General features: G+C 56.5%; 1 protein-coding gene across 1 annotated transcript in view; it reads left to right on the top strand.

Annotated features, from left to right (window-relative positions):
* Positions 1 to 13986, top strand: part of SRRM3 (serine/arginine repetitive matrix 3) — a 55675-nt gene that overhangs the window by 37626 nt on the left and 4063 nt on the right. The window contains exons 6-12 of the mRNA XM_034669536.1: positions 522 to 551; positions 984 to 1046; positions 1166 to 1201; positions 3265 to 3315; positions 3753 to 3857; positions 4232 to 4409; positions 6698 to 6817. Of these exons, the coding sequence (XP_034525427.1) occupies positions 522 to 551; positions 984 to 1046; positions 1166 to 1201; positions 3265 to 3315; positions 3753 to 3857; positions 4232 to 4409; positions 6698 to 6817 (583 nt within the window). The remainder of the gene's footprint in view (positions 1 to 521; positions 552 to 983; positions 1047 to 1165; positions 1202 to 3264; positions 3316 to 3752; positions 3858 to 4231; positions 4410 to 6697; positions 6818 to 13986) is intronic.

The following is a 13986-nucleotide window of genomic DNA, read 5'->3' as shown; positions in this document are numbered from 1 at the left end:
CCCCTCCTCCCTCACCCCTCCTCCCCCTCTCTCCCAGGACCAAGCACTGGTCCAGCAGCTCGGCGTCGCCCCCTCCCAAAAAGAAGAAGAAAAAGAAAGGCGGCCACCGGAGAAGCCGGTGAGAGCGCCGCCAGGCCGGAGGGGGCGGGAGGGGGCTGGNGGCATTTGGGAGCCCCGCGCCTCGCTGAGTCCCTCAGCCTTTACTGAATCCCGCCCCCTCACTGGCTCCTCCCCTTCACCCAGCCCCCTCCCCTCATTGAGTCCCCTCATTGGCACTCACCCAACCCCAGAACTGGACACCCTGACCCCTGGGTGACAGTCCACCTGCTCCGGCCCCCCTTCCTCCCTCCCTCAGAGGCCCTGCACTCACTCAGGACACCAAGTGTGAGTGGCCTTGGCTAGGGTCCCCTTTTGTGGGTCCCCATCTGTATATCCCCCTCTCCTGCCCTTAATGAGACCCTGGCAAACGTCTGTCTGGAGCCCCAACTATCTGTCTGCCCTTTTCTCTCCCTGGCCCTCAGCAAAAAGAGGAGACTGGACTCCGAGTGCAGGTCAGTGATAAAGGCGGGCAGGGGCTGGGGGCGGGATGGGGATGTCTGGGTGGGCGAGACTCCAAGGCAATCCCCCAGAGACAGGAGGCCTGCCACAGCAGGGCCTGGACCCTGGAAACTGCCCGTGTGCCAGCTTTCCCCAATGGAGGCCAGAAATCCCACCTTTGGAGCCTCTGACATTTGGATGTGAAACAGCCCTCACTTACTTAATATGCCGAGGAGGCTGAAGGGTGGCTAGTGCACAACACAGGCGGCTCTGTCACCCACCCTCAGGGACCTTGCTGACCCTTGTGGCCTCGGTTCACTTTCTGCCACGGGCAGCTGGCTTCAGCTAGATGCCCCATGCGCCCAGACTTCCCAGCCATGTCCAGCTGCCCCTGCCCCTGCCGGAGCAGCAGTTCACTAGAACCACCCCCCCACCCATGTCCGCAGCTGTGGGAGCTCCTCACCCCTGCGCAAGAAGAAGAAGAGTGTGAAGAAGCACCGCAGAGACAGGTACCTTCACTCCCCTGGGGCCTCCTCTCACCTCTGTCGGCCTGGGACTGTGGCTGTGCAGATTTGTGTCCCCAGGCCACCCCAGACAAACTCAAGAGAACCCTTTTGTGGCCCTCCAGGTCTGATTCCGGATCCCGGAGGAAGAGACGACACAGGTGAGCGATGCCCTGTTGAGGATGTGGACAGAGGCCAGTGCCACCCTGCAGGGACCAAGGACCAAGGGAAGCAATGATGGGAGGAGGGGGGTGAGGGTCTTCCCCTGCTCCCCCCTCCCCCCTCCTGGGACTCCTTCCAGAGCCAAGCAGGGGAAGGAGGGTGGGGGAGGGGATGGAGGCCAATTGTTTGCAATACTTGCTGGTCCCATGACTCAGCCTTGACTTGGGGGCCGTAAGAGTTTCCAGATGACACAGCAGGTCCATTATCCAAGGGGTGTGTCCATAGAGGTGTCAGGAAGGGAGAAGCATCAGGACCCAAATTTACATGGAAAGGGCATCCATACAGAAGGAAAACTCTGTAAGTAAGAGTGGTGGTGTCTCGGGGACAGGTGCCAGCCCTCAAAAGGCCTGACTGCCAGGCCAAGGAGCTGGTCTCCAACCAGACAGCACTGGGAGCCAGCATGGGGTTCTGAGCAGACAGTGACTTGTTCAAGATGGATTGGGGGAGGGGGAGGAGATGAAAGTCAAGAGCCCTAGCAGAGGGGCGCCTGGGTGGCTCAGTCGATTAAGCATCTGCCTTTGGCTCGGGTCATGATCCCAGGGTCCTGGGATCAAGCCCCGCATCAGGCTCCCTGCTGGGTGGGGAGTCTGCTTCTCCCTCTGCCCCTCACCCCACTCGTGCTCTGTTTCTTTCACAAATAAATAAATAAAATCTTAAAAAAAAAAAAAGAGCCCTGGCAGAGGCTGGGGTGGGGAAAGTAGAAAACTCAGCATGGAGGGAAGGAGGATATAGGACAGTCACATCCCCACAGCTGGCATGGGAGACAGAGTCCCTCCCAGTGGTCCTGAAGAGGGTCAGAGTCCCCATTCCCATTCCTGCAGTGGAACTTTGCCCATGGCCACTTGCCAGGTGGGGTCCTACCCGTAAATAAACCTACAGCCTAAATAAACACCTAATCCGGACCCTCCAATCTCCCAAATTTCCTTTCCGCCTTCCTTCTCTTCCTCTCCTCCCCTCTTCTTAGGGGCCAGTATGGGCCCCTGCTGCCACCTACCGGTCATCATCAGTCTGCACAAATCGTCTCACCAGCTCCCATGGGTCCTGGGAAGGACCTAAAGGTGACTTAGGGCTAGACCAGCTGCAGATGGGGAGACTGAGGCCCAAAGCAAGCAACATGAGCTCCAAAACTGAAATCTTTGGCCTGCTGGGCCTGCCCCCACTCTGCTCCTGTGAAAAGCACATCCTGTTGTTCTTAGCATCACCTGGCTATTTGGTCAGAAGAAGGCATCTGTTGAGGGCTAGAACAATCCAGCTAAAATCTAGGCATCAGGGAGGGTGGGGCTGAGGGGCCTACAGGATCCAGGGGTGGAGTAAGACCTTAGACACCTACTAGGAAGCTTTTCAATCCTTTAGTAAAACATAGAAGGAAAAGGACTGTGGGGCCGGATGGGATGGGACAGTATGGGGCGGGATTGGGTGGGATGGGAAGCTTTGGGGGCAACCCTCGATGAGAATCCAGAGGACCCAAATGTCAGGGAGATCATGCCCCAGGAAGAATATTTCTTTCCTAAACCCCTGGGGAGCTGGCCCAGAGCTGAGCCACAGTCTGAGGGGGCAAAGAGGCAGGAAAGCCTGGGCTCGGCCCTAGGAGCCCCATCTGAGCAACCAGGGACCCAGGGGACACAAACGAGGTGTGGAGGGACCACTCCAGCACAATGACTCATAGAGGGGCCTATCCTGAGACCGATTCCAGAAAGAAAGGACAAGTCAGCCTTCTTTCAGGGGTGGTGGACACATCACTTACGGCACTCCCAGGAGAAGCAGCAACTGCGGCCCAGACAGGCAGTGGTTGTGGGCCAGGAGAAAGAAGGAAGGAGGCTTGACCGGGTGAAAGGGACCAAAGCAGTGGGGTGGGATGAGCAAGTCCATGCCAGCAGGGCTGGGGGTGGGGACTCAGGTCCCAGAGGAAAACAAATCTCAGACCCACACCTAGGCACAGCCCTCCTCCTGGCCCCCTGTTGGGCTCAGGCTGAGCTGTCTCCTCAGCCTCTGCTTTCTGCAGATCCCGAAGCCCCAAGAGCAAAAGAAAAGAGAAGAACAAAGAGAGGAAGAGGTGAGAATCCTTCACCATTCTCTAGCTCCTCCCCCTTCCACTTTCTAGAATCATAGAATTGGGCCCTTGGAGATAGCTCATTTCGGCCCCGCTGCCCAGATGGAAAAATTCAGACCCAGAGAGGAAGCCAAGAGCCCCTGCGAGTCAGCAGCAAACCGGGGAACTGGAACCCAGGCCTCCTGCCTCCTAGTCCAGGGTTCTCTCAAGCTAGGCCCTTGTTACTTGCCACATCCCTCCACCCCTAGTCACAAAAGCACGTGCTGAGGGGTCAGTGAGGTCCTGGGGACGACAGCTATCTAGACAAAAGGGTGCCTTTGACTAATTCCCACAAATGACCCACCTGGACTAACGGGGTTATATCTGTAGGAGACTATAGGGGGTGGGGTCCCCTTGGGGAGGTCAGGCAGAACTTAGGTACTGGCTGGTTTCTCTCCCAGGCCACACGCAGAGTCCCCAGGTCGGAGGTCCAATCGCCACAGCAGCGGCAGCTCCCAGAGCCCCTCCCTCTCCTCCCATTACAGCGATTCCAGATCACCCAGCAGGTAGGTCCTGGGCCCCTGGGAGCATTTCAGAGGAGGTTCAGCTCGGCTTTCTTGCAGATTGAACACTCCCGAGGGCTGGAGAGGGGGCTGAGGAAGAGGATGGTGGTCGGGACAGCAATCGATGGGTGGAAATCTACCAGGAGTGAGCAGGCGCTCCCTCACCTAGCAGTGGGCCGGGCAGAACTTCGGCCCCCCGCCCAGAGACGCCCCAGACGCTGAACTGGAAATCGAGGCAGTGTGCAGGCTAGGGTCTTGCTCTCTAAATGCAAGGGAGAGGGCGGGCGAGGGGCTGCCCTTCGTGCGGGAGCAGCGGTTCCACTTGCGGAGGGGGCATCCCACGCCGGCTCCCCCCATCTCCCCTCCCCCCCCCCAAGGCTGAGCCCCAAGCACCGAGATGACGGGCGGAAGACGGGCAGCCAGCGATCCAGCGGGAGCCGGTCGCCTTCCCCGTCTGGCGGCAGCGGATGGGGGTCGCCCCAGCAGAACGGCGGCAACAGACAGCGGAGCGGAGCGCACGGGGGCCGCCCCGGCTCGGCGCACAGCCCGCCAGATGTACGTACGCTTTGCTTTGCAGAGGGTTCCCGCGCCGTGCGGGCTGCGCCGCGCTGGGGGCGGGAGGCATCACCGCCGGGTAGGGCGCGGTGAGTGTGTAACGGGGAGGGAGGCGCCGCTTCCCCCTCCCGGCTTGGGGGCGGCCTGGAATGCTTGGTTGGTGCGCCCACCTGGCCCGAGTGTCAGGGGGATGGGGGCCTGCAGGCTTGGGCCACCCTTCAGCTTGGCAAACGGACTGCCAAAGGGGGTTTGACCGCGGCTCTCAAACGGTTGGGAACAGAGCTGAGGAGAACCCAGGTCTCCTGCCTCCCTCCCCCCAGGCCTATTGGGGTGGGAGGGGCATGGACGATGCTAGGGGTCGCAGTCAGGAGTCGGATCTCCCCTGGGCATTACTTAGGCCCTGAGCCTCCCTCTCCCCACCAAGCCCTTTCCCCCTCTCTGAGCACCCTCCCTCCCTCAACCCCCTCACTGCCTCACTCCCCACCCTCAGAGCCCCCCCCTCTGTCCCCAAGCCGCCACTGAGCTGCATTTCCAAAGTCCCTGCTCCAAGGAAGGTCTGTCCTTCCCCCCCGCCCCGGGACTGCCCACGCGTGGACAGATGTCCCAACCTGCAGGTCCCCATGTCCCATCTTTCCTAAAGCACCTGCCAGTGTACCCATTGCTCCCTCAGAGACTCCACACCAACACCACTCAAAAACTGTCCCTACCCATTCTCCAGGAGGGGCACAGAGTCCTTGAGACCCACAGGCAGGTGTGGTGATGGTAGGGGCTGGCAGAACAGACAGGCTTCTCAGCCTTTCCCAGGTGGATGGGCTGGGCTGGGTTTGGGGGCTCTCCTGAGCCCCAGGGGAGGCCCACATCCCTTTGTCTATTGATCTTGGAGTACAGGATAGAGCCCCCTCAGGGAGAGGGGGCTGCAGTACTGGCAGGGGCACGGGGTGGGCACGGGGGACTTGGGGTGGGCAGGCCTGCAGGTCCCCCCCCCCAGACCCAAACTGCCCCAGACGCCTCAGCAGGGAGGGTGGGGGCTGCCCCTCCCCAGACCTCAGGTCTCAGCAGCAAACATGTCCGTGTTGGTCAGTTTCATTTTGATTTTTGGCTGTTTCCTTCACTCCCTTTCTTTTCTCAAACACCCTTACTCCCAAGGCCTTAGGGAGGAAAGCCAAAGGCAGCTGACAAAAGGCTCTTGGTCTCAAGCTTAATTTTTGTTTAAGGACATTACCTGTTTTGAGACTGCCCCGCTTGGACAGGGTGCCAGGCTCCTGAGCTCCTAGGCGCCTGGTTGGGCCACATAGGGAGGATCGCACCCATGTCCCAGGATCTGCCTTGGGGGTGGGAGAGGACACACAGAGGTAGCTGAACGAAGCCAGGACAGGGACTGTTGCCATAGGCCCCAGAGATAATGGCTCAATCGGGGAAAACCCAGGAGAGGGTATACGTATCCCCCCACCACCAAGGGCACAGAGCTGGGGCCCCAAACACCTTCTCGTGGGAGCTCCCCATCCTCCTAGAAAAGCACAGAAGGCAGCCAGGGCCACTAGAAGGCTCCATCCCACTTCTAGCACTCTCCCCTCCCTGAGCAGTAGGCCACCAGGGGCCCTGGGCTTGTACAGATAGAATGGCCATAGTCTACATAGACCCCAGGAGAGAGCAATCAAGGAAGACAACCTAGCCTCCAGCCTTGGGGAGGACATCGCCTCAGCAGCACCCAAATCTTGATTCCCTCCCAGAATGGGATTTCATTTTGGCACTGCCCTGGGAGTTTTCTAAGAGACAGCACTTTGTTACCCCTTTCACGAAGCATGCTCCCCAAATCCTCTCCCTGCCCTCGGGCCCTGCAAGATCTGGGATCTCAGGACATCCAGGCCTCTCACCTGCACCTCCTGGGAGGTGAGATGGGGGGGGGGTCATAGTCTTAGCCATTCACCAAAAATGTCTTTGGGGACAAGTACTGGGGGGTGGGGGTATTCTTGGACGCTACCTTTAAAAAAAAAAAAAAGAGAGAGAACAAACGGAAAAAAAAGAAAAGCTCACCATTTTTAACCCCGTCTATGTTTTTGCTTGTTTTTTTAGCCTCCCATTTGAACCGTGGTAATATTGTGATTCCATTTCTTGTATAGTCGGCAAGGGAAGAGGGTGGGGAAGTTTATGTAACTTTTCCTGTTATTTTGTTTTTGTTTGTATTTTCTTTCTTTTTTTGGTTTCCTTTGGTAATGTACAGAAATGCAAACTATTTCTGGTTTTTTGTTTTTATTTTTGTTTTTTTCCTATCTTCTATGTCGTTCTAGAATTTTGCTTTTGTGTGTGTTACTGTGGGGGCCTCTCCTCCTAACGCAGAGATGGGTTTGGAATCTCAAGTGAACATTAATCGTATACATCTTTCTATCTACTTATTCTTTTATCCTTTGTAACCAGAATTTAAAAGGGAAGATAACTCTTAAAAAGTGACTCCCACGCCAACAGCTCCGGCCAAACCTGCATCAGCAGCCAGTCCTCTCCTCGACCCCAGGGCACGTGCTGGAACTGCCTCAGCTCTTAAATGAACAGAAGTGGCCCGCACTGTTCTTCCATGTCCCTACCTATAAGGAACCTTGGAGGGAAGCTGGGAGACCCAGGGAGGAAGAGAGACTTGTCCCAGGTCACCCAGGGAGCATCCCAGGGCAGCAAGCACCCGGTGTCTCCCTGGTTCCATCTAGGATAGGATGGCTGGGGTGACAGAGCCAGGCTGCTGTGCACCTTCTGTGCCAGGCCTCACATCCTGGAGGAGGGAGCCGTACACCCCTGAGAGAGTTTAGCTCAGGTGAGGGCTTCAAAGTCAGACACTCCCAGGCAAGAGAACGAGACCATCATCCTCTTGAGACAAAGGCTAGCCGGGTCCTGGCTCCCAACACATCTCTGTGTTGTTCCATCCCAGGCCAGGGAGGAACCGCCAAAGGGATTTCTGGGTTCTGCTATTTACTGCTCCCTGCAGCTCAGAGAGGTCAATGACCAGCTCAAGGTCACACAGCTTTTTAAAGGTAGACCCAAAAGGAGACTCCAGCCCTCTCACCTCAAGACCAGCAGCCACAGCCAAGATGTGGAGAGAGTGGTCAATGGAAAGCACACTCTGGGAACCCTGAGTAAGGGGAGGAACATTTGGGAGATGATGCTTATCGTTTCAGCACCTGCCTTTCCCCTGAGGAACCCCTCCAGATGTCAATGGCACACTCCCAGCTCTCAACTCCCTGGCACTGGGGCCTTCCCACAGGGAGCCTAGGGTATAGGTGGGCCCTGCATTCAGCAAGCCCAACTCTGTATGAGCGTTGCTTCAGAGTCTCAGGGAACCCTACACCCTCCCAGTTCACGCACATATGGGGACAGAAGTAGTGAGGCAGAGAGGGAAGGGGACTGCTCAAGGTCACACGGTTTGGGACTGAGAAGTAAGATGCTGAGCCCAAGTCCCAGAAAAGGCCTGCAGGGTTTAAGGGCTTAGAAGTAGGGGCCCTGCCTTGGCTCTAGCTGTCCCTGGCATTGGAAGTGTCAAAGGGAACCCTCACTATTCGGGGAGGGTGGCAGAGAGGGTTCCTGAGAAAGGCCCCTATAGGCTTGCTCTGGCCTCTACCTTTGGCTCAAAGAGGTGGCCATGGCACTGCTTAACCTGTGCCATCCCAGGCCTCCCCCCCACCTGCTCCCAGAAAGAACAGTGACCACAGCTAGAGGGAGGCAGTCAGAATAGGAAGGGGCATCTTGGCTTTTCTTCCAGGATGAAGCCAGAAGGCAGGAGGGATGAGTTTTCCTAAAATGACACAGAAGCCCCAGGAAAGCGGTAGGCCTGAGGCAGCTTCGGGCCTCCGACCAGATCTGTGGTTGCCTTCCCTTTTAAATGAACCGAACCCTTCACCCCATCTATTCACTCTGCCTTGTTGAAACAGCTTTTCTCTCCTTTTTCTGTCCGGGCCCACCTCTCTCTATTCCCTGCTTGTCTGTCTGTTTCCTTCTGTCTTTGTTTCTCTCTCTCTCTCTTTGTCAAGTCTGTCTCTGTCTCTCTTTCTCTCCATCTCTCTCCCCAACATGGGCCTCTCTCCCCATGCTCTCAGCCCCTCTCCTTAGCCCGCCCTCTGGTTCTGCTTCCATCAGCTGCTTCCTGCATGCCCTCTGGAGGTTTTCTGTTGTTTAAAGAGTTAAGGAAAGCTTGGTTCTTGGAGCCTGTGGGTTCTAAAAAAAAAAAGGAAAAAAAAAAAAAGGCAAACAGAAATGCTGGGTAGGAGCCCCCTCCCATCCCTGGGACTAGACCAAAAGCCAGACTGGCTGTACTGGTGCTGGTTCCCGAGGGGGAGCGCAGCTTAGAGTCACTATCTTTACCCCCCTTCTGCATTCCCAATGCGGAGACCGTCTTTTCTTTTTTATTATTGCATTCCTGTCCCTGACCACTGAGAAGGTAGGTATCCCGGCTCAGCTGTGCGCCCGCTCGCTCCCATCTCCAGATAAGCCCCGCCACTCTGCTTGGTTTGAATGTGGTTTTCTCTCTCTTTCTCTCGATCTCGCTCTGGTTGGTTTTCTCCCCCTCTCCCTTTTCTTTCTTTATTTTAGTGACTACTCATTTGTAAACTTGCATTTTCTCCAAATGAGCTACAAAGCTGTGTTTCCTGGTTTGTCGTTTGGTTTTCTTGACTTCCCCTCACCATCACCACCCCCACAACTCTTCTGGTTCATGTTCCCCTCCCTTCCGCCTGCCCCGCGCCTCCTTCTTCCTCTCCCACCCCAACCCCTGCCCCACCCCAGCCCCCTCCACTCCTTCTCTTTCTCATTTTGTTGTCCGAATGCATTTCTGTGTGGTTAGCATTCCAAGTTTGTGTTCCCTTCCTGAACTGTATGCTGCGGTTGAGCCGATTTGATTTCTGTTGTCTGGAGTAGCTGCTAAGCCCCCCTGCCCCTCACCCCTGCCAGCTCCTGGGGCCCATCTGGGCAGTAAGCAGTGGTGGAGGCACCTGTGCCTGGCCTCTTGGCCTCCAGATCCTGGAAGAAGTTCTGGCTGAGGCCAAGCCTGAGGAATGAGCCCTGCCCCACCCTCCAGGGCCTGCCGGGCTCCCAAGCGTCCTGTCCTGGTGGCAGGTGGAACTTAGGGTGGGAGCTGCAGACTCTGGGGCAGCAGCTGGGACCAGGGATGACCCTCACAGCTCCATCTTTCGGGTGTGATGGTAGTTGAATTTCAGGGCGCCAGTGAGTTGGCATTGGACTTAGAGGGCCTACTTAGCAAAGTTTCTGTGGGGCAATTTGGGGGATGGAGGGGACTCTCAGCTCACCCTCCCCCTGCCTGCACCACTACCCATCCCAGACAGGGGCTCCCTCAGCAGCCCAGCATCCTTCTGTCTTCTGAATTTGAGCTTAATGTGCAGAGAATGAGTCAGAAAGGACAGTCAATAGGGGCTGGGTTTCCCCAAGCTGTTGGAGCAGAACGGAGCCTAGGTCCTGAGACTTGCGACTCCCAGCCCAGTGCTCATCCAGTCACATGGAGGGTATGCATCAGGAGTAGGTCCTCAGGGGACCCGCCTCCCCATCCCTGATCTCTAAGCTGTTTCCTGTCCCATCTGGGAGTAGCTACAGAAGTCTGACATCCCAGCCCTTGTGAGGCTTCGATGGACCTCCATCCTCAGCTTTGGAAAGAGTAGGCCTGGCTATCCATCCTCTCCTCCCCCCATGTTGACCCCAGGGACCAGTGGTGAGGAGCTCATCCACTCAGAACATTCCTCATCTGTGAGTGGTGTTGGGAAGGCAGACAGGAAGTTGTTCAGGGAGGAAGAAATCACTGTTGGTCCCACAGGGAGACCCCGTCCCAGACTGATGGGAGGAGTAGAGGCCCCCATCTTCTGGGAGGACCTGATGTGACCAGGGACCCAGAAATGGGATTGTCAGATGCTGAGATGCTGAGTTAGGGGGGTAGTTGTCTGAGCCCTGGGGGGAGCAAGGGTAAAGCATCCCAGATGCTCAGCGTTCTTGTCCTTAAAAATGCCAGGACTGGCCTAGCACACCATCTCTTGCTACTCTTTTCCATTGTCTTTTCCCCTCAAAGACTTCTTACATAAGCAAAAGAGAAGAGAGCAGATAGCAGGTGGTACCAAGGAGCAGAGAGGCTTCTGGAAGCCGGGCTCAAAGACAGGCAAGTCTCCTGCACTCACGTATTCATTCATTCACACACACACTAAACCAACATTTGGTGAGCACACTTCCGTGCCAGGCCCTGTCTGGGTATTCACACCTGGCGAGAGGCAGTCTGACCTGGGTTTGAGGCCCGCACCTGCCAGGCTAGAGGACTGACAAAAATGACTCAGAACAATTAGAAAAGCTGAACTGTGGATGGGGAGCTCTGCTCACCACCGTAGGCCCGGCCCTAACACAACCTGGCACAGTCCCTACAGAAAGAAGGCACAAGGGTCTGTGAGATCATAGAGGAATGCACCTGACTCAGGATGAGGGTCAGGGGAGGCTTCCTGGAGGAGGTGGTCTTGAGCTGAGGGCCCATAGGCATTAGCCAGGCCATGAGGGGGTCGTGGGGGGTGAGGGTAGGGAAGGGGAAGAGGGGACAGGAGTCACAAAGAACAGGCTTCTGGAGTAGATGTTTGGAGGTCCCTGGCCAGGACAGCTAGTCCTGTCTAGCTGTGAAATCCCATGGTGTCTGGACTTGGCTCTCCCTCAGTTCCTGGGAAGAACAAGACCCAGCCAAGTGGAGGTTGAGGCTCACGCTCCGACAGGATCATGGTGGCTCTTTCTCCAGGGAGGGATGGGTGGATAAGGGTGTGAGATCAGCCCTAGGAGTCTTCCCCCAGGGAGGGCGCTGTCTGCCACGCTGCCCAGTGGCGCCTTCCTCCCATCCTCCACCATCCTGGCATGTGGGGGTGCCCAGACCTTCCTGCACTGCTCTGACCCCGTGCATCTGTGAGGGGACTGTCAGTCACTGGTGCTCTCAAAAGAACCTCTCAACCCCTATTCAGGCCCCCCCAAAGACCCCAGTAAACCCCACTTTACCAGTGGGGAAACTGAGGCCCGCAAGAGGTCACTTCCTTGAGGTCTCACAGCAGACTCACATCGGGGCTGATTCCAGGGTGTTTCACTTTGCCAGTTACTACCATCTGAAGCTATGGCATTTGGCTTGGAGGAGAGGACAGGTTCGACTTGAAGGCGCACCGGGCAGGAAGCGTCCAGAGAAGCACAGGGGGCCTCAGCAGCTGGGGGTAGCACCATGATGGGGGTGGGCATCCACCCAACCCAGACCCTTTTTGTTCCTAACGTTCCCACCACACTCCCAGCCCAACACTGGGAAGTAGAGAGGGCCCCCCACGGTGTCTGTGGGAAGGAATATCAAGGCCCTCAGTCTCCTTCCCCCACTGCTGGCCTCTCTCCTGGAGTCAGAGAAGGCGGCACAGATCCAGAGTCTAGGTCGGAGCCAGTGTTCACAGCCAGGTCCTGACCCCCAGTTCAACATTCTGCCTTCTGGCTTTGCTACCGGCCCCCATCACAGCAGCAAGCAAGGGCATCTTAAAGGCAGGGTCCAGTGTTTCCTGGGTATGTACGGGTCACTACGCCTTGGCTCCCGGGGCTCCCACTCCCCCACCTAGTATCTGTTCACTTTACATGTTCAGACAACCCAGGAGATAGGGAAGAACTTGGCAATGTGAAGATCCTGGAGATTGCTTTCTCATTTGCCTCCTCTGGAGGGAAAAGGGTGCTGTATGACAGAACCTAGTCCTGGGGGCTTGGGAGCTGTAGGCACTGGCCACCTGCTGGGGTGGAGGGGACGTGCGTCAGGGGAGCCAAGGGTCTCCTGGTGAGGTCTGTTGAGAATGGAACTGCCATCTCAGAGGGGCCATGGCGAGTCAGCCCAGTTCCCATGTTTCCTAGCCTAGGATGAGGGGCGAGCTGGTGATCAGGAGAGTCGGGGTGCTCAGGGGGGTATCTCAGTACCCAGTGATATCCACTCTGCCCCAGAGGGAAACACCAGGCTCTCCCAGGAGGCCTTCACGGCCCATTTGACTCTGGACAGCTGAGCTCACCTGCTCCCGCCAGTGTTCATAGGCTGCTTCAGCCATCAATCACGAGCTGGCTGCGCCTTTCCACCAATGAGACTGACTTCTTGGCTCTGCCTCCAAGCCCTGGCTGGATCCAGGCTTGCGCAGAAAGGCCTTGGCGCCACTCTTACCAGCAACACCAGGGCCATGCCAAGGAAACCATGCTCCTTCCAGTCTCTTGGCAGCAAGGTGCCCTGAGGGGTGGTAGTTGGTTTGTTCTCTCATCCAAAGAGCCTGCCAAAAAAGCTTGGCCACCCCGCCCCTCTTCTAGGATGACCTGGTTTGGCCCCTGACCCCTGGAAAGGCATTTACTCCTTCCTCAGCAACAGGCATCGAGGCCCTCCTAGACACCAAGTTCTGTGATCAAAACCGAGATTACAGAGCTGAATCCAACAAAATAATCTGCCCTGGGGGTGCTCAAAGTCAAGTCGGTGCTGGTGATTGGGGGTGGGGTGGGAATGGGGGACAGACTTCTAAACACCAGAGTGTAATCAACTGTTAGCAGATGGAAACCCAAGGACAGGAGGAGGGGTCAGTTCTGTGAAGGGAGGAGGATGGAGAGGGCGGCCAGGGGTACACAGAGAATCCTGGAATATTTGCTCTGGAAGGGACATCAGGAAGCAAAGCCCAACCCTCTCATTTTGCAGATGGATAAACTGAGGCCCAGGATGGGGAAGTGACTTAGCCAGGGTCACTCAGTGAGGTAGTGGCAGGCTCTCAGACCCCTGGTGGCCAGCCAGGGCCCTTTTGATGGTACCAGGCTCCCTTTCTGGTTTTCTGAATCCCAACCCTTGTGTCCTAACTGCACTTTTGGAAAACCATTTGACATCTCTATCCAGCAGTCACCCAAGAGGTGCCTGCTCAGGCCCGAGGAGCCGGGCGCTGCCAGTCCTTCCTCCAGAGGCGGTGTGGCCTCCTCTCGGCCTAGAATGGGGTGGTTGCGTTTTTCTCTCTCTCTCTCTATCTCTCTTGCATTTTTGTGAATCTAATGATGAACTTACGCTACCACACTTTTCCCTTCTCTTACACATCTTACCTACTAAAGGAGGAAGTGCCACTTTATTGGTAAGTGGACGTTAACCAAGAGGGACTTAAAAAATCAGAACTTAAAAAAAAAAAAAAAGGAAAAGAAAAGAGAGAAACAGAAAGACAGTCGGGTGCTACTGACAGCTCCACAGGTCTCTGCAGGGCCGGAAAACAAAGAAAGAAAAATGTTAACAGAAAAAATGTCAGTTCCCCAGGAGTTCAGACATTGTTTTTGATTTTGGTATCTAATGACATTTGTGGATTTTGGTTTTTTTTATTTCTGTTTTTCCTCCCTTTCTTCGGTTCAGTTTTGAGTTCAGTTGTCCTGCCCCGCCCCCACCCCCATCTGTGCCGTGTGCCCCCTCCATCCCCTCACCCACCCCCACGCGCTGGGGGGCCTGGCCTGGGGGGGCTGGCCCTGGCCCGGCCTCCCGGTGCCCGCCCTCTCTCTACTCTCTGCCGGGATCGTCCGTCCCATCGGGGGCCAATGCCAGCCCCCGTGCCCGTCC

The sequence above is a fragment of the Ailuropoda melanoleuca genome, chromosome 10, assembly GCF_002007445.2.
Source record: "Ailuropoda melanoleuca isolate Jingjing chromosome 10, ASM200744v2, whole genome shotgun sequence".
NCBI classification, from domain to species: domain Eukaryota; kingdom Metazoa; phylum Chordata; class Mammalia; order Carnivora; family Ursidae; genus Ailuropoda; species Ailuropoda melanoleuca.
The sequence above is the reverse complement of the archived record's forward strand: the minus strand, read 5'-3'. Positions and strand labels throughout refer to the sequence as shown.